This window comes from Eptesicus fuscus, chromosome 22, assembly GCF_027574615.1.
Source record: "Eptesicus fuscus isolate TK198812 chromosome 22, DD_ASM_mEF_20220401, whole genome shotgun sequence".
Classification (NCBI taxonomy): Eukaryota; Metazoa; Chordata; class Mammalia; order Chiroptera; family Vespertilionidae; genus Eptesicus; species Eptesicus fuscus.
The window spans coordinates 43,700,160-43,720,825 of NC_072494.1; the positions used below are offsets into that span (position 1 = coordinate 43,700,160).

Below are 20,666 nucleotides of genomic sequence, written 5' to 3' on the forward strand. Positions count from 1 at the left end.
GCTCCAGAGCGCACACTAAGACAGCTGGGCTCCAGAGCGCACACTAAGGAAACTGGGCTCCAGAGCGCACACTAAGACAGCTGGGCTCCAGAGCGCACACTAAGACAACTGGGCTCCAGAGCGCACACTAAGACAGCTGGGCTCCAGAGCGCACACTAAGGAAACTGGGCTCCAGAGCGCACACTAAGACAGCTGGGCTCCAGAGCGCACACTAAGACAGCTGGGCTCCAGAGCGCACACTAAGACAGCTGGGCTCCAGAGCGCACACTAAGACAGCTGGGCTCCAGAGCGCACACTAAGACAGCTGGGCTCCAGAGCGCACACTAAGACAGCTGGGCTCCAGAGCGCACACTAAGACAGCTGGGCTCCAGAGCGCACACTAAGGAAACTGGGCTCCAGAGCGCACACCAAGAAAGAGTCTAGACCACTGTAACTAAGTAACTGAACTATGTGGCAGTCACTGCTGCACAGGATCACACAACGCCCCCTCTGAAGTTTGAGCTGCACTGGGGCTCTCGGTGGCCTGCACAGCTCCAGTGGGAAAGATACACAAGAACGTTCCTTAGGGAAAATAAATAAATAGCAATTTCATTTAGGAAAGAAACAAAAAAAGTCATACTCTGTACACTACTATTTGTATAATCAGTGCTTTATAAGGTTTCCTAAGTTTAAATCCTTAAAGACAATCTAGTGACAGGAAGCCCGTGACCCCGTGTCCCCGATCTCAGTGCAGTTGTCCTTCGTTCCCAACCCCACCTGGGCAGCCTCCCCTTTCTTCCCTCTCCTGACTCCCAGACCAGACCCCGTGGGCGCGGCTCTGACTACACCAGGGAAGGAGGGAGCAGGGAATGAGGAGCAGCAGGACAGACGGCCCGTCACCCACCCTGTGCCTGCTGTTTCTTCTTCTCCTTTCACTGAACATGGAGTTTTTTCTTTCTGACCACTGCACTTTCCCGCCGTGCAGGGAGAACACTCTGAGGGAGCTGGCAGTGATCACGAGATTCAGCAGAGATGGGCTCACCCGGGTCTAACGCAGATGGAATGAGGCAGCCGCTCGAGGCAGAACTTCCCTTCTGATCCAACCATTAAATTAAGAGATTTCAATGGAACCCAAACTAGACTCACTTGTTCTGAGCCTCCCAGGAATGTTTCTCATTTACCTTCTATCAGACAGGCCAACTCTCAAAAAAGCTGACATCCTGAACGTTACAGGTATGACGTGTAGGGAATGGGTTGGTGTGGACGGGATCAGCTCACAGGACTCACAGGAAAAGGACCAACCCAGGTTTTCTCTCACTCTCCCACTTGCACTCACGCGAGCACACGCCAGACGTCAGGTTGTGCAACATCAAGCCTCAGCTTTCCAGCTTAAAAGCCTTAATTTAAAAGCCTGTAGCCAGGCTCACTGCAGGCTCCTTAAAGGAATATTCGCGCTACAGGACTTCTGGACCGATGGTAACTCAGTGTGGACAAGGAGGTAACGTCACGGCGCTCCCAGCGCCGCCAAGGACGTGGACGACTCAGGAGTGCTGTGCAGGAGACGTCACCTCTCCAACGGCGTGTCCGTGCTCCCCGGGCACGGCCCGTCCCTCCTGACTCAGGACCACATGCAGTAGTGAGTGTCGGGCTGCACGCAGCAGGGCCCCTCCTGGGATGGGGAGAGGCCCGTCCCTCCTGACTCAGGATCACATGCAGTAGTGAGTGTCGGGCTGCACGCAGCAGGGCCCCTCCTGGGATGGGGAGAGGCCCGTCCTGCGCGGGGCCCGTGTCTGCAGTGCAGTCAGTGCTTGAGCAACAGCCGCCCATGAGCAGGTGAAACAAATGTACAAGGTGTCCCCTCCCCATGGGAAGGGGTGCTCCTGCATTTGGGTGGAATATAATGACCCAGGGAGGGGAAGAGGAGACACAGGCATCCCCCAAGGTTGCTGATTAAAGCAAGGTTTGGTACAGGTACCCCCTCTTGTAGGCACTCAGCGGGTAGAACGTAGCCACGACGAACTTCCCATCGAACCTCCTTCCCGTCAGCAGCTTCTGAGCGGCTTTGGAGTCCCCAGCGTTCGCGTACTCGACGAAGACCTGTGGAGACAGAACACATGGCCTCGTGCCCACCAGGTCTCGGGGGCACTGCACCGAGGCCCCACGTGGCCACCAGGTTCTGAGCAGCAAGATTCAGGATGCTCCCTTAGATCTCAGTCAATTCAGAAAATCCAACAAAGACCAGTCGGGTGACAGATGCAGCCTCTTGCCCAGTCCACAGAGCAGTGCTGGGCAGCGCAGGGCCGAGCGCTCCTCAGCACGCCCCAGGCGGCCACACTTTCAGGGGAAATACGCAAGATGTGCGGACGCCAGAGCTGTAGGAAGGTCATTTCCTTTCCCAGAGCACCTGAACCCACCTAAACCTGGTGGAGGACACAGCGTAATAGCTCCCAAGTGCTGTCTGATCTAAAGCGACGTCCCAGGGAGAAGAAACAACCTGAAATGGCGTGTCCTCAGTCGCCAGGAGACCAGGACCAGCCCTATCATAGCACCAGCGCGGCACAGACTTTCCAAACGACAGTGGAAGGAAATCAGCTTCTAGGTTCTCAACGTCACCTGCTCCTTTTCCTAAAATCAGGTCTACCCAGAAGTTCAGGCGGCAGCCACTTCCATCTCGCAGGCGCCCTTCTACCTGGACAGAGCAGTCACCTCCGCAGGGCGCAGCCGCCTCCAGGCACGAAAAGAGGAGGCCACTCCACACACAGCGCTGCTCTGCCTCGTGAGGGCACGTGCTAAGTGAGCTGTGAGCGACTTCCTCGTGCAAACAGCACAGGCCCTTCCGCACACCGGGATGGCACAGCCTGCCCCCGGGCTGCAGCCTGCACGGCGGGGACCGCGTGGGCACTGCAGGCACCTGTGCCAGTGTAAGTGTTCGGCACCTAAACACCTCTGTGCACAGGAAAGGTCAGTTCAAGTTCAGTGGAGGTGGCGCACCTGAGCAGGCACTGAGCACGCGCCAGCCTGCAGGACTGGAAGCTGCTCTGGGTGAGTGATGAGTGGAGTGAGTGAATGTGAAGGCCGAGGACATCACTGTCCACTGCTGTGGACTTTATAAACACTGTCCCACAAGCCTCCCCCCGCCCCGCCTCCTTCCCCCATGGTCAGAACGAGAACATAGAAGGTGTTCATGCGCAGGGGTGTGGCCTGGAATAACTGGAAATATCGCAGGAACTGGCTGGGTGGGCATACATCACCTTCAAAGGGACTGTCCGGAGGAAGGGAGAGGTGGCCTGAGTCAGTAGGAATAAGAAATCAAGATAGAGCTGGGCCACTGTGGCTCAGTGGTAGAGCATCGACCTATGAACCAGGGGGTCACAGTTCAATTCCCTGTCAGGGCCCATGCCCGGGTTTCAGGCTCGATCCCCAGTAGGGGGCGAGCAGGAGGCAGCCAATCGATTATTCTCTCACACTGATGTTTCTATCTCTCCCTCCCTCTCCCTTCATCTCTCTGAAATGAATAAAAACGTATTTTAAAAAAAGAAAGAAATCGGGATGGAGCCCTGGTCAGGTGGCTCAGTTCGTTGGAGCGTTACTTCATACACCAAAAGGTTACGGGTTTGATCTCTGGTCAGGGTACGTTCAGGAGGCAGCCGATCAATGTTTCATCTCACATCACTGTTTCTTTTCTCTCTCTCTCTCCTTTCTCTCCCGCCCTCCCTTTCGCTCTCTAAAAATCAATAAAAACATATCCTCAGAGGAGGATTTTTTAAAAATTAAAACATAAACAAGGATGGAGGTGAAGGACCCCGGCACTGCCGTGCGAGGTGTCTGGTGACTGCGTGCTGAAACCGTGCCACATGAAGGAACTCTGTGTTCATAAAAACCTGAAGAGGGTGGAGGATGGAGGACTCAACATTCTGACTTGTTTGGGTCCTTGACCCTACTCTGGCACAAGCCTTCTCTCCAGCACTGAATCGATGGCAGAAGTAAAATGGGTGCACAGTTGACATCATCACAACCTGAAAGGGTTCCCAAGTCCAGGGACAGGCTGGCTCCGCACGACCACAGAAGCGTGTACTAAGGTGGCAGTGGGTGAGGCGCTCCTGGGCCGGTCCTTGTGCAGGGTGTGTGGACCCCGCGGAGAGGGCTGCAGCACCTGGGAGTCTGTCCGTCTGGGGGACAGGCTCCTCTGTGCTGAACCAGGTCAGGGGATGAGTGACCAGATAACAAACATTCTCAAAAAAACGAAAGGAGTGAAGACCTGGGATTCCAGGCTAACGAGTGACTGTCACTCCTCCCCACGGGAATTCCAGGGAAGCGTCTCAAAGTCACGGGAGACTTCCTCTTTCCTATCACCTTGATGCTGGACACCCACCTGGAAACGCTCCTCCTGCTTCCCTGGTCAGGCTCGTGTCCTCCTGACCAGAGGCTAATGTGGAGGTGGACCACACTGGTCCTCAATTCAAACCTTCAGCCCTCCCTCCTCAGCCTGCCAACCCACACCTCTGTGATCACACCTGCTCTCCCCACTCCCACTCTGAGGTCGCACTGACCCTCACACCTGCCAGTGCCCTCCACCGGAACTCACTTTCCCAGTCTGACTCCTTCCACACCCACCGAGATAGCCCAGTGTCCAAAACAGCCCCCGCGCACTAGACACCCTCCATGCACTAGACACCCTCCATGCACTAGACACCCTCCATGCACTAGGCAGCCCCCATGCACTAGGCAGCCCCCATGCACTAGGCAGCCCCATGCACTAGGCACCCCCCATGCACTAGGCACCCCCCATGCACTAGGCACCCCCCATGCACTAGACACCCCCCATGCACTAGGTACCCCCCATGCACTAGGCAGCCCCCATGCACTAGGCAGCCCCATGCACTAGGCAGCCCCCATGCACTAGGCACCCCCCATGCACTAGGCAGCCCCCATGCACTAGGCAGCCCCATGCACTAGGCACCCCCCATGCACTAGGCAGCCCCCATGCACTAGGCAGCCCCATGCACTAGGCACCCCCCATGCACTAGGCAGCCCCCATGCACTAGGCAGCCCCATGCACTAGGCAGCCCCAACAGGAACTACCCAGAGCATGTTTTCAAAGGTGTCAAGGCTGGAAAACGAGATAGTAAAACAATATTCTGTTTTCCAGAAAATAACAATACTACAGACAGAAGGAAGAATTCTCCTATCTTCTTTGCCATATAATTTAACTTAAAACCACAGTTTCTAAAGAAAACTCTGTGATCCTAGGTTTAGCCCATACATTTTATAGATACAAAAAACTAAGAATTGCCACAAAGCTAGTCACACTGAGACTGGAACTCAGATGGATGGTAATTCTGTTATAATCAGAACATAACCTAAATGGTTTTCTAACTCTACTTAATGAGAACAAAACCGGGCCAAAATATTTTTGTACTGAACCTGACCCAGAGTTGCACATGATTCTGTTGGTGTCACCATTTACAATGGCTCAAAAGCAGATTAATACTTTAATGAAAACTTCATAACCTCTAGCAACGTTTTTTGTCTCCATTTTCTACAGAAATAAAACACCTGGAGCGAACTCAGTCGCCTCTCACTGACGAGAGAGGGGGGCGCCGCTCACCTGTCCCCGGCCGGGGCTCTCCTTGGGAACCAGCAGCGACACCACCGGCCCGTACTTCTGGCACTCCTCCCGCACGTCCTCCACAGCATCTGTGTGCCCAAGCACAGCCCACGCCATGCAATTAACAAGGCCCATTATTCAAAACATGTAACCATCAAAGAACTCAGGAATCCGTATTTAAGTAGTAAGATCGCTTTCTATAGCTTTGAAAATTAAGCTTAAGTATATAAATTCAATACATTTAAAAGTTTTCTTTTTATATTTTAACACTTGAATAGCTAATACATCCGAATGATTCAAAATCCAAAATCTGGAAATAGCAGTCCTCCTCCTCCTTCCCAACTTCCATCCCGGCCCCTCCCTGAAGTCAACAAGCATGACCATCTCTTCCATAAACATAAGCTCATACAAGCAAATATGATCATGTCTTTAAGTGAAAAATTCCAGTCTTGCCCTTTATTAAAACACTGAATCTTCAAGATCTTTCAAAACCATTACATGAAATTTCTCGTTTTTGTACTGTGTGATATTTCACCTCCTGAATGGTTGATCAAGTCTCTAATATACCTCCTACTGCTCAAAGCAGATTAATATCTACATTCAAACAACATTCAAACAATCTATAATAGATAAGCTGGCACAGGTCTCATTTCATTTGTGTATTTCTAAGTTGCCTTCCTAGAAATGGAACTGCTAGGTCACGTGGTCTGAATTAATTGATTCTGTTAGCATCACATTTCAAAGTTTCCCGACGTGAACACTCTGCAGTGACCTCCGTACTTACCCCACAGAGGGTCATCAAATGCATTCCCACTGTTAAGAGGATGGTCACAGACCCCACAGTATGGCTTTAATGAGCGTTTCAGTAACCGAGAACAAACCTATGGGTGAGATGCCCTGGCACATGCTTTCCTGGAGACCGTCTGTGTCCTCCGCCCACTGTGCCCTGGGTGGGTTCACAGGGCCTCTTTTTCTTAGATTGTACTTGTCTTAACCTTTCTCATGGTGGTTTGTCAGGGTAAATCTGTTGCATCACCATTTCACTGTTTCTGAGTTTTGTAATCAACTTGTAAGAGGCCTTTCCTGCTCCAGGAGTATTATTTTCAAAAATCTCCCGTAACTTTTAAATTTTTGCTTTTATTCCCACCTGTCTTCCTTCCCCCCTCCTTTTCCTTCCAGCCCTGTTCTATTCCTTCCCTTACTTTGTCTTATGTTTTGTTTTGCTTTTTAATATTTTAGTCTTCACTTGATTGAGAATTTATTTTGGTCTAAAGAGGAAGATTTGAACCTCACTTCCTTAACCAACCACACCAAGATGACAAGACTATTCCCACACACGATCACTAAGCAAACTCACCTAAAACTAATTTAATGTAATCTAACGATGACCTTCTAATCAAAACAAAGGCGTTCAGGAGAGACTCTTAAACACTAAGACTCAGTATCTACATTCAAACATTAACGCTTCAGAACCAGGGCACCCTAAGGGCCTGACTAAAGCAAAGCTGAGGGCACGGCCATCCTTTCAGATGAGGAGGCGTCCTGAAAAGTCGAGGCTACAGGTACTAACAACCGTCACAGGTTCAAATAAATTATCTTTGTTTCATTCGTCAGATAACTAAGCAAAGCCCAGGGTTGTCAAATGATCACTTTCCAGGAAACAGGTGGTAACTTAGCCCTGCCTGCAATGGTCTGGCTGTCCACAAAGAAAATGACATTTTGAGTCTGGCTCTGGTTAGCCCCCTCACCACTGTGCTTCCAGAATGCTTGTACGGAAGCGTAAGTCTGAGTCCCTCCTCCTTGACTTCTGTAATGGCTCCTACCTCGTTCACCAATGAACAGGGAGCACTCTGGGCCTGACCCAAAGCTCTGTGCAAGCTTATGTTCCAAGGCCGCGACCTTGGGGATAAAATTCAAGTCCTTCAACACAGCAAACTGACTGCTCCCCAATAAATATCCTACGATGCAGCCACACCTGCCCTTAGCCAGGTCTCCTGCTGCTTCTCACCCTCGGCCTCAGCCAACTCCTGACGGGCTCAGGTGCAGCTCTGCCGAGACGCCCACAGTCACTCATGCTCTGCCCTCTGCATGCCACCTGCCTTCAGATTTACCAAAACTGGCTCCAATTCCAAATATTATCACATTGGGGAAGAGGGCTTTGCTACATGAACTCTCGGGGGGACATACTGTATAACAGGAATCAGAAGATAAGAGCATTTTAAGTCACAGAATTCAATATCCTCACTGGACAGACGCGGAAGCTCGGAGAACCCTGGGGAGAGGTGTCCCCGGCAGACCGCTTAAGGAAGATGTGAACACCCAGCGGAGGTAGCACTGACCTTCGTACCCCTCCTCGCTCTCGAGGTAGTCACCGTCCAGCACATTGAGCAGCCTCAGCACCGGGGTGGGGAGCATCACCAGGTCTTCGATGTGAGGGGCTGTTGGGGTTTGTTAAGACATTGTCAGATGTAAGCTCCCCAAATAAACCGATGAACACCAGGCAGGGGAGCTTGGAAATATACATTAGTTCCAACAACCCCAGAAAGGAATAAAGCCATGCACAACTTACCAAAGGGAATGCTGAAGAAGGGGCTGCACAGAGCCACGTCAGCAGGCGCCCTCTGGCCCGGGTCCTCGTGCAGCATGCTGAAACACAGAGCATCATCGGTCTCCTGGAAATGCTAACACTGAAGATGACAAAATAGTGCACCACAGCACTGATCCCGAGTGTGACTACTGAATCCTTCCTCTGTGAAAACGGAGATGCTATTTATAAACAAACTAGTGACCCGGTGCACGAAATTCATGCACATTAAAAGGGGATTAATTAGAGGAAATAATTTAATATTGCTCTTTTCCCCTTCTCTATAATGTAAGTGTCAGAGATGAAAGAAAATTAGAAAAATATGAAAACCTTCCTCCTTGGGGCACACCACGGGACTCAGAGTCAAGTCCCTGCCCACCCACATGCACCTCAAAATCACGTGAGACCCAGACCCGGCCCACGCCCGCCCTCCGCCCCCCGCCATATTGGGCTAGATCCAGACCCGGTCAGTCCCACCCTTGTCAAGCCCTGCCGGGCAGGGGATGTAGCCTCAGGTCCCCTGGCCTAGCGCCAGGATGGGGGGGGGGGGGGGCACAGCCTGAGGTCCCCCAGCCCAGACTGGGGCGGGGAGTGTGCCTTGAGGTCCTCCATCAAGCCCCACCAGGTGGGGACACGACCTGAGATCCCCTGTCAAGCCCCACTGGGTTGGGGATATGGCCTGAGGTCTCCCATCAAGTCCCGTCAGACGGGGGGGGGGGGGGGGCAGCCTCAGGTCCCCCATCAAGCCCTGCTGGGCGGGGGCATGGCCTGAGTTCTCCTGACCCAGCACTGGGGGTGCACCTTGAGGTCCCCCGTCAAGCCCCGCTGGGTGGGGGGCATGGCCTGAGGTCCCCTGTCAAGCCCCACGGGGGTGGGGGAGGGCGTAGCCTCAGGTCCCTGCTGATTGCTCGTTAAGGCTCCTTATGGGAACTTGGCCTCAGCTGTGAGTGCAGCCATCTTTGTGATGGAGTGATGGTCAATTAGCATATTCCCTCTTTATTAGATAGGATGGTTCAATAAATCATGATACAAACCTAGGGCACAATATGTTTCAACTTAAAATGTTTTTGTTTAGGTTAATAAATACACGAGAAAGTGATCCACACTTTATAACGTTAAGTGAAAGGCAAGCTAAACAGGTTGAATAATACAAATAAAAAGGATAGTGGTGAGGTGGTTTTTGAATGTTGTCAAAAATTGAGCAACTTGATAGCAATGACAATATAGAGCAACTTGATGGACAACTTCTACAACAAAACTAGGTGACCTCGATAAACACCAAAATACAGAGGCAAGGGGCAAAACTTCCCGTGGCGAGACTCCCACCGCTGGCACCTTTGTGGAAGGCAGCACAGAAAAGCACCAGCTGACCTGGCGAACCAGAGAAAAGACTAACCCAACAGAGCCAACAATTCCCAGAGGCCAGTGTCAGAGCATAGAGGACAGGACACAGTGGCCATGTGACCTGCTGGTGCAGATACAACTGCTGCTGCCATGGGGGAAGGACGGGAAAGCCCGGCACACAGAGCGCTTCCAGCAAACGCTCCGAGAATAATGGCTGTCCCTGTGCCGAGGCTGTTTGAGTGATTCCATTAGTACACAAAGCAAATGAGTGGTTAAGAAACATTCTAATTCTGCATCCCCTCTGTGCTTAGAGCCAGAACTGTTGACCCAGAAGAAAGGAGATAGAGATGTAAAACAAAGACATCATTGGTTGTCCTGCATTTGAACGTAACTATCAGTGTGACCTCTGTCCCCTTAAAAGGCCTAGACACAACACCACCCAGTACCAATGAGTATACCTAATACCCAGAATGTGATTTTAAAATACCACTCCCTATTTAAAGAAACCATGCTTCCTGGAGAAATGGCTACTTCCAGATCAGGGCAGGACATGTAAGAGGTGACTGGGAACAGCCTGTCACAGCAAGGAAGTTGTCAGAACATGATAACAAGGTACGCCAGAGCCCACCTGCAGAGGCTCCCGTCCCTCAGACAGGACACAGCTCCGATGAGGAGAAGACTGCAAATACACATCAGCTGTATTTAAACCCACTCAGTAATAATGATACTTTTAAGTTCCAAAGAAGGCATGATCCCTTTGGAGGATGACAGGGCATTGCCACATTATGAAAACAAGAGAATCAAGCATTTCCCTGTTGTTTGGTTAGCCATGGGAAGAACAGATGACAGATGAGAACACCCCCTAACAAAGATCTAGACAATGAGAACTGACAGGTGACCAGGTGCCTCCCTGTAAAGAGCACCATGCCAACTACAGTCCCACCAAAAATTACTTTAAAATTCAAACCCTCTAGATACAACCACCAATTTACAAGAAACAAACAGAGAACTGTGCTAAACTACACCACACAACACAACCTGCAAGTTCAGACTGTGGGCACCTGCACTGAGCCAACAGCCCGAGCTGTTCAACAGAATCACAGGCGGGGGCAGGAGATAGAAACAGACTTCTTAGATTCAGTCACATTTTAAAGGGACTGCTTCTTAGAAGAACTCTAACCACAGGGTTTAAGGATGCACACTTTGGTTATTAATGGCAATGAAATGAGGAGGTAATTAGCATGAAGTCAGGGCAGTGGTTACTTTGGGGGAGAGGAAGAGGCTTGGATGGAGACCGGGACTTGCGAGTGACCTCGAAGCTGTTTCTTGACCTAAACGGTGAACAAAGTGATTCCTAGGGACCCACTGAGCTGCACGTTTGTTCTGTGTCTGTGTAATTCCACAGAGAAGTTCAAATAACCACACCTGGACACATAACCAAGTACACAAGAAAACACTGCGAAGAAATGCCCCAACTGCTAACACTAGAGGGGTGTACAATTTTATTTTCCTCGTCACAATTTTCTGTAGCTTCCAAATTTAGTATTAGTTGTATAATTTAAAAAAACGCAGTCAATACTAGAACTTAGATGATCTGACTTACAAGCAAGAATCCTATCTAATAAACAGGGAATATGCAAATTGACCATCGTTCCGTCACTAAGATGGTGGCACCCATAGCCACAAGATGGCGGCGTCCAGTCTCCTCAGCCCCATCGGATTACCCCAGTCCTTTCAGCCCCGTCCGGGGAGGTGAGGGGAGGGGGCAGCAGTGGCAGGTTCACAGTGCAGCCAGACCCACACTCAGCCCCCCAAGGCCGGCCCGAAGGGCAGGCAAGCCTCGGATGGTGGCTGCCCAGCCGCCCAGAGCCACCCAAGGCTCAGGTAACCACGGCCGGCTGAGGGTCAGGTAACCAGGGCCGGCTGAGGCTTGTACTGCCGGCAGTGGCAGCAACAGAGGTGTGATGGGGACGTCACCTTCCTCTGATCGCCAGGTTGCCTCCAGCCCCTGAGGGCTCCCGGACTGTGAGAGGGGGCAAGCCGGGCTGAGGGACACCCCCTCCAGTGCATGAATTTTCATGCAATGGGCCTCTAGTCCTATCCTATATAATAAAAGCCTAGGTGGCATCATGTCCTCATGCGACGCCGCCATAAGATGGCCGCCCTCACGTCGTCACAAGATGGCCACCACAAGATGGCCGGCAGGGGAGGGCAGTTGTGGGAGATCAGGGCGGCAGGGGATGGCAGTTGGGGGCCATGAGGCTGGCAAGGGAAGGCAGTTGGGGGCCATTGGGCCACCAGGGGAGGGCAGTTGCGGGCTATTGGGCTGCCAGGGGAGGGCAGTTGGGGGGCAATCGGGCCGGCAGGGGAGGGAAGCTGGAGGTGATCAGGCCGGCAGGGGAGCAGTTAGGCGTCAATCAGGCTGGCAGGGGAGCGGTTAGGGGGCAATCAGGCAGGCAAGCAGGCGAGTGGTTAGGAGCCAGCAGTCCCAGATTGTGAGAGGGATGTCCGACTGCCCCCAAGGGGTCCCAAACTGGAGAGGGTTCAGGCCGGGCTGAAGGACACCCCCCCACCCCCGTTGCACGAATTTTGTGCACGGGGCCTCTAGTCCATTATGTAATCTTTCCATTTTAAAAAAAATTATAGTTGGTGTACAATATTATATCAGTTTCAGCAGTACAGAATCCATCCATTATACTATAATCTTATACTGCTTCTTTATATATATATACATACATACATACACACACACACATACACATATATATTTTTGATTTCAGAGAGAAATAGAGAGGGAGAGAGAGAAACATTAATGATGAGAATCCGAGATTGGCTTCTTCCTGCATGCTCCTTACTGGGGATCGAGCCCGCAACCCAGGCATGTGCCCTTGACTGGAATCGAACCTGAGACACTTCAGTCCGCAGGCCAACGCTCTATCCACTGAGCCAAACCAGCTAGGGCATTAGCTGGTTTTGCATCTTTTCAAGGTAAAATGCAACATATGATGTCAGACATCAGATACTAATCTACTAACTGCTATTTAAACTTAATTTGTCTCACAAGAAAAGCTGGTACATGGAAGCAAGTCCATGGATTATAACATCCATTTCTGGTCTGATCCTTCATGACAGGTATGAAAGAAGTTACCACTGGGGGAAACTAGCTGAAGGGCAGACCTCAAGTTCCTGTGAATCTATAATTATTACAAAGTAAAAACAAACAAACAAACAAACAAAATCCACAAACACCTAATTGGAAGATTTATAGGGTCAATATTCCAAACAATAATACGATGACTTGATCAGGAGACCCACCCTTTTGCAGCATACTATTTTATTCATTTCTGGACATAAATGCTAGAACTATGAAAAATCAACGATTTGATAATACACATTATTTCTTATTTTAATATATCTATTGTGATTGGATCTACTCAGGAATCAGAAACACTGTTCTATTCCACAGTTTTCAATGGTAATGTTTAAAGTATAATACAAAATGACCTCACCTGAACCCTCTTTTTGGTAGTCCAAAACAAACTTAGTCTTCAAGTTTATAAAGACTCTCTTTAAGTACATACAACAGCCAGGGCTGTAAGAGGCCAAAGACACTCAGCCCATCACCCGTTTCTGCTGCAGGAAGGCCTTCTCCCTAGGACCCCTCATGATCAAAAGAATGTGCCTCTGAAAATCAAGTTAGTAAAAGACTTGATCACTTAGGTTTCTCATAAGAAGCTGGCCTGTACAGAAGGTTTCAAGTAGGTTTTACTTCTAAGGGAGAAAACCCTCTACATCGTGGAGAGCGACTACAGCGTTTGGACAGGTTCAAGCCTCGGACTAATGAGAGGGCATGGTCCTCTCATGGCAAAGCCACGTGCAGGTCCCAACTTGGAGGGCAAAGCCCTCCCAGCACAATTATAGCCAAAGGCTATGGCTGTAAGCTTGACCTTATGGTCCGAACCTGTGGTCCCAGGTGGCTGAGTGATGTAGGCTGCAGGAGGTGCAGCAAGTAAACAAAGCTTGATGAGGTGCATGTAATTGAGTAGATTCCAAACCTGTGAGAACATTGTAAACATCTTGACCATGCCCTTACTTTGCCTCATGGAATCCTATCTAATAAAGAGGGAATATGCTAATTAACCATCACTCCGTCACAAAGATGGCTGCACCCACAGGTGAGGCCAAGTTCCCATAAGGAGCCTTAGTGAGCAATCAGCAGGGACCTGAGGCTACGCCCTCCCCCACCCAGCAGGGCTTGACAGGGGACCTCAGGCCGCACCCCCCACCCTGGGGTGAGGCTGGGGGATCTCAGGCCACACCTTCCCCCCTCCCCCCGCCCCAGTGCCAGGCCAGGGGATCTGAGGCCATGCCCCCCACCCGGCGGGGCTTGACGGGGGATCTCAAGGTGCGCTTCCCAATCTGATGCTGGGCTAGGGGACCTCAGGCTGCTCCCCCTACCCCAGCGCCAGGCCGGGGGACCTCAGGCCACACCCCCCACCCAGCGAGGCTTGACAGGGGACCTCAGGCCACGCCTCCCGCCCTAGCACCAGGCCAGGGGACCTGAGGCTGCGTCCCCCTGCCTGGCGGGGCTTGACAAGGGACCTCAGGCCATGCCCCCCACTCAGCGGGGCTTGACAGGGGATCTCAGGCCATGTTCCCCACCTGGCAGGGCTTGATGGAGGACCTCAAGGCACACCCCCGCCCCGGTCTGGGGGACCTGAAGCTATGTCCCCTGCCCGGCAGGGCTTGACAAGGGTGGGACTAGCCGGGTCTGGATCTAGCCGAATGGTGGGGGTGGCTGGCCGAGTCTGGGTCTCATGCAATTTTGAGGTGCATGTGGGTAGGCGGGGACTTGACTCTGGGTCCCACGGTGAGCCCCAGACTCTGACAGGAGGAAGGTTTTCATATACATTTTACTAAATTTCTTTCATCTCTGACACTTCTATTATAGAGAAAGGGCAAATAGCAATATTAAATTATTTCCTCTAATTAATCCCCTTTTAACATGCATGAATTTCGTGCACCGGGTCACTAGTCTGGCTATAAAATAAAGACTCAGCTTGCAGGCTGTGGCACTGTCTCTCCATCTGAGAGCAGCATCCCACCTAGCCCCACCTTTATTCTCTTGTCTGTCTTCTTTAACCCTTTGCACTCACTTGCTTTTTTCTCGATTCCTTTATTCTACTCGGGATTTAATTTTTTAAATACCCCAGATTTTACAAAGCGCAGCAGTAGAATAAAAAACTGGAGTTTCTTTTCATACAAACTTATTTATTTGGATTTTTTTATATTTCAAATTATTGATACATTCAAAGAGTAATTTTAATCTCAATGCTAACCGTGTCGAGTCACACTCACGGGGGTGTGGGGGTGTGGCCTGAGGTCCCCTGGCCTGGCGCTGGGGTAGGGGGAGCAGCCTGAGGTCCCACACATCCGAGTGCAAAAGGTTAATCTTTCACTGCTCCCCCTCAGGTTCACCCCTGGCCGTGCTGAGCACGGCACACTACATGATCAAGCAAACCAGAAATAATAACTAAATTTCTTCAGTGAATAGCAAAGTTGAAGTAAAAGTGACGCACCTTTTGATAAGGTCTCTCAGGTGATAGGCTGGGATTGCAGCATTCACCACTGCTTTCCTGGCAAATATGTGATCGACGATAGCAGAACTGTTTGCCTGAAACGAGGGAGAAGAGTCTTCCTTTGGTTATTTAATCCAGTCAATATTTCCTGACGTACCAGGCACTAGCTGCTAAGTCAAACACAACAGAAACGGGGCAATTAATTTCCTCTAATTAATCTCCCTCTTCCTCGAGCTCCTGATCTTAAGAGATTTTGTACAGAATTACTCGTGTCCTAGCCTCAGCACCTGGCCTGCTACCAGCACCAACCAATGGGTGAGTAAGCAAAGAAACACCAAAGTAACCACATGAGAATGCAGCTCAACGCAAAGTGAGAAAATGCAGGTGTACTGGGTGAGCCCGTGTCTCAGTGACGAGTGTCTGCAGTTGGTTTCAGATAGAAATAAAATAAATTATCCAGGAGAATAAGGCACGATTTAAAAACTGCATTTGTCATATTATTCACATTCTAAATCCTTGTGGGGCATACTATTTCTCTGAGTACCGTGGAAGTATATACATGAGTAAAAAGACCTTACAGCATCATGTTCACTAAAGTTTCTAAATGTCCCATAGGCACACACATGTCGAGAACTAGGCATTTCTTTTTTAACCCCAATACTCATATGCCTGGCCTATGGGGATCAGGTCAAAACCAACTCTCCGACATCCCCCAAAGGGTCCCGGTTTGCTAGAGGGCGCAGGCCAGCCCAGGGACTCCACTGGTGCACAATCGGGGCTGGAGAGGGACCGCAGGAGGGCTCCAGGGCGTGCCCAGCCCGTCTTGCCCAGTCCCGATCAGCCGGACCCCAGCAGCAAGCTAACCTACCAGACAGAGTGTCTGCCCCCTGGTGGTCAGTGCGCATCATAGCGACTGGTGGAACAGTCAGACACTTAGCATATTAGCCTTTTATTATATAGGACTAGAGGCCCAGTGCACAAAATTCGTGTACTGGGGGGGGGTGTCCCTCAGCCTGGCCTGCACCCTCTCGCAGTCCAGGAGCCCTCGGGGAATGTCCAACTGATGGCTTAGTCAGACATCCTTAGCGCTGCCATGGAGGCGGGAGAGGCTCCCACCACCACCTTTTGGCTGAGTGGTGCTCCCCCTGTTGGAGTGCACTGACCACCACGGGGCAGCTCCTGTGTTGAGCGTCTGCCCCCTGGTGGTCAGTGCACATCATAGCAACTGGTCATTCCGCCATTCGGTCTATTTACATATTAGCCTTTTATTATACAGGATTACCTTCATTTTACAGGAAGTAAACCATGGTCTCGTGAACCTAAATAACTAGCTTAGTAAGAGCTAGAGGCAAGATCTGAACCTCATCGTACCACTTCAGAGACTATGCTCACACTCACTTGGCAATTTTGCCTTCAGAGAAAGTGATGAAATATGTAATGATATTTTTATCCAGGAAGTGAATACTGGGGATTCCATTAAGTACAAACCATGCCTCCAAATTTCACCACAAAATGCCCGACTGGGGCCCAGTTCTGACTGGTTCTGACCCAAGTAGAACCAGTCCAAAGGCTCAGACAGTGGAAGCCCTGGGAGGACTGACCTGCACTGACACCAGGGAAGGTATCTGGCCTCCGGCTGCGGGGAGCACCAATGACAAAGAGTGATACTGGCTTGACTCGCCTGGCAGCATGTTTCTGGCCAAAAGTAAGCAGTTGGTACACCCACTAGATGGTTAAAACATTCCTTCCAAGAGCTGCTACTCCCAACGGCCCAACAACCACACACTCAGTATCAGATGTTTAATATCAAAACCAGTAATTCCTAAACATTGTACTATTTACCAAACCTCTAGCCTGAAGGATACTAACATCATCACAACATTAAAGCCCCAGAATGTGTTTAAAGACATATTGAGGTTAATTCTTAACTTGTGAACACACAGAAAATTCACTCCTGTGTCAGAGGTTTGGAACTCAGTCCCTGTTCCCACAGTAAGAATGCTGTCAGCAGCAGTCACATTACCAGGAAAGTGCACACATGATGGACAAGTAGGAAGGTGTGTAGGACAGTGGACAAAGCCCGAGGTGGGAGGACAATCGTATGACCCAAAGCCAGAGGTTTTTCACATCCGAGTCTCTGGTTCATTGAACAGAGTAGCCAACATCTCTCTGACCATCCTCACAGAATTGTCAGAATTCAATGAGGCTGTGCATTAAAATACTTCAACTGCATTAACTGTAAACATAATGCAAAGAATAGCATTTAACTGATAACATACTGCTGTATACTGCAGTATAACGAAGTTACTAAACAAAGAAATCCCTTTTGCTTCTTCAGGAAAAGGCCGTGGTTCCCAGGCACAGTGAGCACACGCTGAGCAGCGCCGGCCGCTGCGGGAGGAGCAGCAGCTGTCAGGAGCCACAGCGCAGCAAGTGGGGGATGGAGGGCGCGAGGCAGAGTCCCACCAAGAATCACTGTAAGCCTCGGAGTCTGAAACTGGGACCAGGGACCCCGAGCACAAGCACTGGCGCTGGTTACCTTCCACTCCTGAGACCTGATGGTGTGTTTCAGTTTCACGCCTGAGAACATTTCCAGTAAAATGATGCCGAGGCTCCACAGGTCAACGGCCGAGGTGCACTCTGTGTCGCTCTGCAGGCCAGCCTGGGCCATGCAATTCTGAAGTTCCGCTTCTGGAGCCCGATACCCGTCCGTCTGAATATACTTCACATCCTAGAGAGTAAACATTACAGCCTGGAACAAGCTGCTCCCTTTCCACCCACCCACCCACCTAACACTGTATTTGCTGGCAACTGAATGCCAAACAATCACCCTTGGCTGCCCTGATTCTTCAGTTCATAGGTGGCAAGCTGCATTCCAGACAGCTACTGGTTTCTGTAGTCTCCTGCCCGCTAGGTACTGCTAACAAATAAGGGCACTGTGCAAAGAGCTGACAAACCAAGATGAATGGGGGTTGCCAGAACCCACACATGTGTTCTCCCAGGAGCCCCAACACTGCAGACACCAATAATTCAGCAAGTAACCAAATGCTCAAAGAATAAAATAGCACTTTACAGGTGAATTACTCCTAATGCTAGTTCCCCCGACCTGACCCAAACATATGGCCTTTCTTCCACGCTGGCAATGGAAATTTTATTTGCTTCATCCCCAGGAATTTCATCACTGAAGTTAGAAATTACCCTTTAAGCCTCTACTAAACCACCTCTGCTATTTAAAGACATTTAGCTTAGACTCTGATGGGGGGGGGGGGGGCAGACAGAACATATTTCTTACTTGATTGCCTTCTTTGAAGCTAAGTCCAAAGTCAATGAGTTTAAAACATTCGTTCTCTGCACTCCACAGTATGTTACGCGGTTTGAGGTCTGCATGGACATAACCCTCCCGATGAAGGAAAGCGAGGGCCTCCAGCACGTCGCGGGCACAGTGCTGTATCATCCACAGGGAGCAGCCCTGCTGACTGGAGTACAAGAGCAATTCTGAAACGCTGACGTCCAGGAGCTCAAGCAGCAGGCAGCGAGATGGCACGTTTGGAGAGAAATGGATTGTAAAGACTCCATACAACGTGACTACGAAAAGAGACAAATTGTAATGCTTTACAAATCAGACTCTGGCAAGGAAGCTTCTACTGTAATAAGATTTTTGGGTAATTGGGTTATTTTAATAAAATAAGATAATACTACTTTCAGCAGCTGATTACTATTCAAAGATATTAAATGTGGCACAATAATTCAAGTTGTATATCACTAAGAACTCAGTGAATACTGAAGGTACCAAGCAAAAATTATCGAAAGTAAAAAAAAAAAAAATTAAAAAATTTTAAGTACAAATCCAAATATTAAGTACTACTCTTAAGATGAATGTTGCAGTGTGAAAAAACAAAATTTGAAGATTGACTCTTGATCCAAAATAGCACTCTATTACCTCAATGTTAAAAGAAGAGACTTTTAAAGATGACATTTGCACCTAATCTTTCAGATTCAACAAGTCCTTAGGTTTGTACAAACTGCAAAAAAAATAAAATAAAAAATTCACTCTTAAAGACCATGGGCATGAACAAGATGCAGCCTTAAAAACACACGCACTAATGTTAAATTCTCCTCCAAAGAGGTAATACAAAGAAGGCCAGTCTTCAAACGATGCTCAGCAGGAAGTAAACACGGAGGAGGCAAAGCCCTAACTGCTCAGGCTCTGTGGGGGCAGTGACAGCCGGGGCCGTTCTCACAGGCCGAGCGTCAGGGATCGGTTCAGATCTCCCACTCGGTGTCCGAACCACAGACGTAAAAGCACGGAGTGCACCTCTCACACTTCACAGGACGCCGGGAAACACTGAGTCATTTCTCCCCGCGGACTCAATAGGACCGAGGGCACCTACGGGTGTTAGCAGGGATGCCCCAAGCCCTAGAAGCACTTCCCGTTTTTCACCGCTATGCAATGGCGGAAAACTTTCCTTGCAACACAGGACGGTCCAGCAAAGACGCGGCCGCCGTCCCAGGGAAGGGACCTCTGCGCCCCCGCCCAGCGGCCGCGGCCGGCGCAGCGCCATTACCGATGTTGCGGTGGCCCTGCAGCTGCTCCAGCGCCGCGCGCTCCTTGCGGAAGCCGTACTCGGCGGCCGAGGCGGCGGCCCCGGAGGCGCCGGGCGGCAGGAACTGCTTGAGCGCGCCGGGGGGCGAGCCTGGGGTGCCGCAGCAGCGCACCCGGTACACCGACGCCGACGACCCGCTGCCCAGGCGGCTCTGCACCTGCCACAGCCGCCCGAAGGCCTCCAGGAACCGCGGAGGCTCGGCGCCCCACGCGCAGCCGGACGCCGCCATCCGCGCGGACCGAGGGCGACACGGAGCTGACGCGACGCCCGGCAGCAGGCCGCCCGCGGGTCACATCGCCGCCGCCTCCAGCCGCTCGCAGGGAGGGGCCCGCCGCGCGCCGCCCGGCTCAGGTCGCCATGAAGCCGGAAGCGCGCCCGCCCGCCCGCCGGAAGCCGGAAGCGGAGACCAGGTCGAGCCTGCGCCCGCCCGGAAGGAAGCCGGCAGGAAGCCGGCGCTTGGGCGGGCCTGGTTCCCAGGGTGGAGGTCTGAGGCTCTGGATGTAAGTTTCTAACTAAGCAGGTCACAGTAGGTCCTCAGGTCCTACGCTGCACCTTCCTTGAAAATGGTCAGTCTTTACCTTGAGTGACCCCTCCACGGCCTGTGCATCTCGGGTAACCCGCCTTTGAGAGGTGAGAGTCATTTTCCGGGTCCCTGGAAGGCACAACTGCAGGCTCCAGAGCTGGGGACCACAGCCCGCCCCCGTCCCCTGGTTACTGGTCCCCACATACTGTCTCCTTGAGCTGTAGATGTTCACTATTCTTACCCGCCCATGTGGAAGAAGTATGTGTCTCCTCATTTTGCTTTTCACCCAATCCTTGAAATTTCCCCATTTTGCTTTCTCCTGCCCCATTATTTACCAAAAATGGAGTGTTTCATGTAATCCTCCGTACACCTTCTCCTTTGATTCTCACATCTATCTATATATATAAATAAAAGCCTAAGCAACCATTAGTATCCAACCACCTGA

At 50.8% G+C, this 20,666-nt stretch overlaps 1 protein-coding gene across 1 annotated transcript; it reads right to left on the reverse strand.

The window, feature by feature from the left end:
• Positions 1-628: 628 nt before the first annotated feature.
• UHMK1 (U2AF homology motif kinase 1) lies at positions 629-20,091 on the reverse strand. The gene is made up of 8 exons (XM_054711385.1): positions 19,660-20,091; positions 18,387-18,679; positions 17,634-17,825; positions 15,095-15,189; positions 8,157-8,233; positions 7,927-8,025; positions 5,588-5,676; positions 629-2,076 (listed from the first exon to the last, which is right to left on the reverse strand). The coding sequence occupies exons 1-8, from the start codon at positions 19,925-19,927 to the stop codon at positions 1,930-1,932; spliced, it is 1,260 nt and encodes a 419-aa protein (XP_054567360.1). The 5' UTR covers positions 19,928-20,091; the 3' UTR covers positions 629-1,929.
• Positions 20,092-20,666: the final 575 nt, after the last annotated feature.

What these genes read in the sequence shown, in the direction of transcription:
- UHMK1 (XM_054711385.1), bottom strand. Translation starts at nt 19,927, where the DNA reads ATGGCGGCGTCCGGCTGCGCGTGGGGCGCCGAGCCTCCGCGGTTCCTG. An exon ending in GCTTCAAAGAAGGCAATCAA is followed by an intron (nt 17,826 to 18,386) that starts GTAAGAAATATG and finishes TTTACTCTCTAG; the next exon opens with GATGTGAAGTATATTCAGAC. An exon ending in TCAGGTCTCAGGAGTGGAAG is followed by an intron (nt 15,190 to 17,633) that starts GTAACCAGCGCC and finishes CCCTCGTTTCAG; the next exon opens with GCAAACAGTTCTGCTATCGT.